Genomic DNA, 5,910 nt, shown 5'->3' on the forward strand with positions numbered 1-5,910 from the left:
TCCTCCAGAGTATGTAAGGAGAGATATGGGTCCCCTAGCGGATGCGATCCATATAGATCCATCAAGATCTATCTACTACAGATCAATACAATACACAAAAAAAACACAGAACGTAGGGTATTACGTCGATCAAACGGGCCGAACCTGTCTAAATCGCTGTCTCTGCGGCTTGTGTCACCATCTGGTTCCTGATTACGCGCACTCCCACCGACAAATCTATCATCGCGGGATGCCCCTCGGTGGACTGCCGACGATATTCTGTCGACAATATTGTAAAGTTTTCTCTACAAAGTGTGTTTGAAAGTTTTTTGGAATAATAACCCTATCGAAAAAATGTTGGTTTAAAATATCCATCGACATGGCTTAAAGTACTTTGAGCCCCGTTTATAGTTCAAAAGAAAAGACTAGTTTGCTTTTTTGAAAAATAAAAACGAGCTGAATTCGAGCTAGGGCTCAAATTTAACATAAGTCTACATGAATGCTTTCCTTAAATAATATCATGGCACATCATCCATTTAAATTAATATAAACGTTGAAGTGTTTGGATGCGAATTGATTCTTGCTGGATTTTAATGGCTTGAGTGAATGCCCAAATTGGAACCGCAGGTCAAATTCAACTAAAAATTAATTTCAAACCCAACAAAAACTTATGTGAAAACCCTTTTTCATCCTGGCCTAGTTTTTCAGCCAACCTACCTACTCACTCTCTTTTCCCTCCTTTCTTGGCTAGCTGGCTTTTCCCTCTCCCTTTGAAGTTTGAAACCAGCCTGCTTCCTTCTTTTTCTTCCTCCTCTCTTTCCTTGCATTCGGGCCACCTTGCGTGTCTATAGGCTTCAGCCCAGGCCAACAACAATACAAAGGCCCAGCCCTCCTTCCTCCGCCACCGCCATTTAGCTAGGGCTTGCCCTTCACCCGACCTGTGGCCCCACCATGGTCTGACGGCCTCAATGGAGGACGCGGTGCGCCCGTGCCCCCCCCCCCCTTCTCTCTCTCTCTCTCTCTCTCTCTCTCTCTCTCTCTCCATCCGGCATCCACTCTTCCCTCGCTGATGGCCGACCATAGATTTCTTCCCTTCTTTTGTTGTCTTCCTCATCCCAGTCCATTCGTTCGCACAAACGGTGGAATAATTGGCAACCAATTTTCCCCTGCCTGAGTGTGATGGATGTTCGATGCTGACTAGTATCATTGTCGATTATAACACAACATGTGTGTTCTCGTCCGGATTTGCGAAAGTAAAAACGAAAAGAACAAAGCGAAAACAAACCTGAAAGGAACTCCGCGAAGATTGGATTCCTAGCGGATGCGAGAGAGCAACCGAGCAACCCGAGCGAAAAGCCGAAAGGTGAAAGCTTGGTTCCCAAGCGGACGCTAGAGGAAAGACGAGCGCGCACGGCTCCCCCAGCTCGGAGGGGGGGGGGGCTTATATAGGCGCTCGTCGCGCAGCACAAGCTTCGAGAGATCGATGTGACAGTCCACTTAACCGCTGCGATGGTTCGAATCCTGAGAAACGAGAACCGAAAAAACAGAAAACGGTCACCTAAAAAAATCGTTAACCCATTCCACATTGACACAACCACTGCTGTGGATCTCCACTCTTCGCTGGGGACGGCGTCCAAGCCCCATGGCGCACCGCTCCCTCAACAGCGTGAGGCATCCACGCGGAGATCGAAAGCCTCTCCGCGTGATGCTGAGGGGCTAATGTTGGGGGCAGGACCGGCGTCTGGGCGCCCTAGCGAGATCACAGACGCCGCCCTGCCTTTTGCCTAAGGCGGGTGTCAACTCCGAATGGCGGATAAGCCCGCGGTTTCGAAGAATATTCCCCGAATGTGTGGTAGTTGGAGGGGCATCCTTGTCCGGTGAAAAACCTACGGACGTGTATAAGTAACCCCTGCCGGGAGAGTGTAAAAGAGGGAGGAATAAGATCAATAAAATCAGTTCTTTCGCTCATCAATTATTCGCTCGTTGTCCTACGTTCCAGTAAGCCTTGCGGCAACCCGATGTTGGAAGGTTTAGGCCAAGAACAACAATAGGCCAAGTTGGCAGAGCAGCCTTCACACCACCTATTGCCTAACGCGGGCTTTGCATCGTTGTCGTCATGGATTCGCGGGTGTCGATCTTACAGTGCAAGTAACTTAACGTGAGTACAAATGAATACTCGTAATAATTTTCTGAAGAATGTGCCGGTGCACGCTTTTGCAAACTAAAACCTGTGCATGGTGGTCCGTGGACAAACCATCAACATGTCTAGCAAGCTTGAGCAACCACGACTGTGGTATCGGCTGCTGCTGCACGTCCAGGCTGGCAGCGTGACGTCGGCCGTCTGTAGTGAGGGACACGGACCAGACCCCTTGGCCCATGCATGGGCGCGCGTGTGCACGAAGCCCGTCGTCGACTTGCTCGATCGGCGCGTGTTCGGAGCGTGAGGAATCTGGGCCTGTACTGTGTCATCGTCGTCTCAGAAAAAGCCGTTGCACGTTTTGCACTGCACTGCACCCACACGGGCGGCATGTCGCTCGCTGTCGCTGTGTCGATGATCGAGCGCGCACAGCTAGCACAGGTCGGCTCTCGGCTCGACTGTACGTGACGCAACCAAAGGACGTTCTCTTTCGGTCGGAACATAGCATTTCGCTCTATAAGAAATGCGCTACAAATGGGGTGTATTTTTGGACCTTATTTTCCTACATACATGGTTCACGTACTCATCATCGCATAAAGAGGATTGACAATAAAGCCACAAATAATACAATTCGCTTTTCGGCAGTGCTAGCACAAGGACGGACGCCCGTGCCTGCGCCCCCGTGTTTGAGTGCCCACGTGGGGGCCCGCGCCGTTAGGTTGTCGCCCGCGCCGTCCGACCGCAAGCGGGGAACGCTCGCGCCTCCTCGGCTTCCCCCACTTGGACATCTGCGCCCGCTCGGCGGCGCCCCAGCGGCCGCGGCGAGTGAGTCCCATTGCAACATGTGCAACAACATATCTACTTTTGAAACATGCATCCAAAACAGCTGAAACACTGGCAATATACGTCTCAAACACTTGCAAAAACACTATAAAACACTTGAAAGCCATTGCAAATATATGCAACATCCAAATAAAACATTTGCAACGTACGTATAAAACACTTGAAATATACGCTTGCAACATGCATATTATGCAACATCCAGATATACTTTTACAACATCCAGATGAGACACTTGAAACATACGTCTAAAACACCTGAAACACTTGAAACGTATGCTTGCAACATGAAATATATGCTTGCAACATGCATATATAGCCATTGCAACATACACAACATTTTTAGATGAAACAGTTGAAATATACGTCTGAAAAATCTGAAACACTTGAAACATGGCATCGTCGGTGGCCATGGCCTACCGGGTGGGGAACTACGGTAGCCAGCAAGCGGCGCTTAGGTGCAGTCTGTTCAGATGAGAGAGAGAGAGAGAGGAGGTCATCAAAAGCACAGCGAACAACGCGGGTGCTCCCAATAGTGCTCGAACTTATCATCGATGTCCTCGGCCATGAGCATGCGGTTGATGTAGCCCAGCACAATGTCCAAGAATGCGTCCAAATCATCTGGCTGACCCACTGTGGGCGGCACGATGGACGCATCCCACGGCGCGGCAACGGTGACGTGCTGTGGGTGCGGACTGTGGGTGAGCGAAACCACAGTAGTAGGCGCGACATTCAGATACCTGCCGCCACTGCCTCCCGCAATCGAAGCAATCCCATCAGGTGATAGGAACAACTACTTGTGCGCGGTGAGTGTGAGAGGAGGATGAGGATGGCTGAGCTCGTTGTGCCGTTTGCGGGGTGAGGATGAGAAGAGTGAGGAGTTTGAAGAAGAGATAGAGCAGGAGGCGGTGTCGGTGGAAGGTGAAAAATGAGTGGATAAAAATTAATTAGAAAATTAGTGGTTGTCCATAGGACAATGAGCCTGAAAAATCTGTCCGAAATTTTTTTGAGTGTCGGATGCTCGGCTTAGAGCGTTTCCGTTTGTTTTTGTGTACAAACGTGACAAATAATCAAACGCGAAGTGAATTTGTTTGGAAGATAAAATCGTCCTCCAACTCCAACAACGAACAGCGGTTCTGTTGCAGCGAGATGGACTCATTTTAAGAGGGTTTGCTGTCAGGACAAAGATTCAGAGAGAACGAAGTGGCAGGCAGCAAGGAATATGATGAAATCCAGCAGATTATGGCAGCCAAATCGTTTCAATTAGTCTAACCCATCCCATCCATTACATGGAACCACAACTTCTACAACATTTCTCCTGAATAAAGCATGCATAGAACAAGCAAAACACGGAGCAGCAGTTCATATCCGTTGTGTTCGGTCGTCCTGAGACGAAGTTACCCACGACTAAGAAGTTAAGAACCGCTCATCATCGCTCATGCATGTCTGCCAAGGCTTCCTCGGCGAGCAGAGATTTGCAAGTGAAAACTCATTGAAGCTCATTACAGTGGCTGCTAGTGGATTTCCTCTGCCTGCTGCTCGTCCACATTGATTCCCGCCGACTGCTCATCGTCTTCGATTTCCCCTTCAATCTCCTGGTCCTGGCTGTGCGGCGTGCGGTTCCGGTGCCACATGCCCAACGTTGTTCTCTGTTTCAGAGAAGAAATGGTAGTCAGATAAAAGTGACTGAATTCTAAATGTCAGAACCGAGCACCAAACTATTAACACAGTTATTGGCACAACTCACAACCAAGTTAAATGCAATTAGTACATGATTATATTTGTCTATTACTTCCTGCCGAAAAAGGAAAACTATTAAAAAAAGTGACACTGATAGTAGACACTTCGGATAGGTTCATCTGGTGATGGACACCGGATGGCACGTACACGGCCTCATCGTCCTATCGTGCCTACTTCTACGGCATGACGTCCCTGAGAGGTGCCGAGGAGCTGTGTCAGGCCAGGGCACCTCCCAATTGCTAGTTCTTCTTCTGGCTCCTGCTACATGACCGTCTATGGACGACGGCGACGAGCGCCCCGGTTTACAGGACGAGGACGACTGCGCGCTATGCAGCCAAGAACCAGAGTCGGCAGACCACTTAACAGAGATATCTGTGTTCGCTCGCGAAGCGTGGTTCAGGGTCCTTGCACCGTTAGGACTTGCGCAATTGGCGTTACAGCAGGGCACTTCGATCACCGGATGGTGGTTGTCCAGCAGGGCGCGGCTCAGGGCGCAGCTGCGGAAAGGTTTCGACAGCCTCTTGATCCTGGGAGCGTGGTGTTTGTGGAAGGAGCGCAATCGTAGAGTCTTTGATGGGATCTCACAGACACCGGTCGTGGTTGCATCCATGATCGAGGAGGAGGCCGACAAGTGGTCTCAGGCGGGGTACCCAAGCCTTGCCGAGCTGTGGGGGTGGGCAATGAACTGAAGTCTGCCGAACGCTCTTCTAGTCGCGAATTTCGTGTTGTGTAATAGCTCCTGTAGTATTGCCAGTTGGCTTTTTTTTGAGCTCTTACAGGATCATCACTGGGAATCCATGGCGTGCCACTCGCATGCCGGGATAGCCAGTGAAAGTCCTTGTAAAACTCTCCTTCTACTTAACGATATACATGGCCGCGAAAAAAAATTACCAAAAGAAAATCTATAAAAGGTTGGTGTAGCATATGCCACACAAGTGTCACTTTAACTCAAGAACAGAGTGATAATAAAGAATGAAATTTTTTTATGAAAATAAAGAATGAAGTTAAATGCATGCAGTAACTCTGCTTTGGGCCTTCGACAAGACAGGAAAAAATGCAATTTTAGGCCACGTTTAGTTTCTCCTCCTAAAATTTACTCTCTATTACATCGGATGTTTGACACATACATAAAGTATTAAATATAGACTAAAAATAACTAATTGCACATAATATGACTAATTTGCGAGATAAATTTTTTAAGTCTAATTAGTCCAT

General features: G+C 48.7%; 1 protein-coding gene across 1 annotated transcript; it reads left to right on the forward strand.

Annotated features, from left to right (window-relative positions):
* The first annotated feature begins 4,970 nt into the window (after positions 1-4,970).
* On the forward strand, positions 4,971-5,384 carry LOC136510523 (uncharacterized). Its single transcript, XM_066504941.1, has one exon. It carries the CDS (start codon positions 4,971-4,973, stop codon positions 5,382-5,384), a length of 414 nt encoding a protein of 137 aa, XP_066361038.1.
* Positions 5,385-5,910: the final 526 nt, after the last annotated feature.

Source organism: Miscanthus floridulus, chromosome 16 (assembly GCF_019320115.1).
Source record: "Miscanthus floridulus cultivar M001 chromosome 16, ASM1932011v1, whole genome shotgun sequence".
Lineage (NCBI taxonomy): Eukaryota > Viridiplantae > Streptophyta > Magnoliopsida > Poales > Poaceae > Miscanthus > Miscanthus floridulus.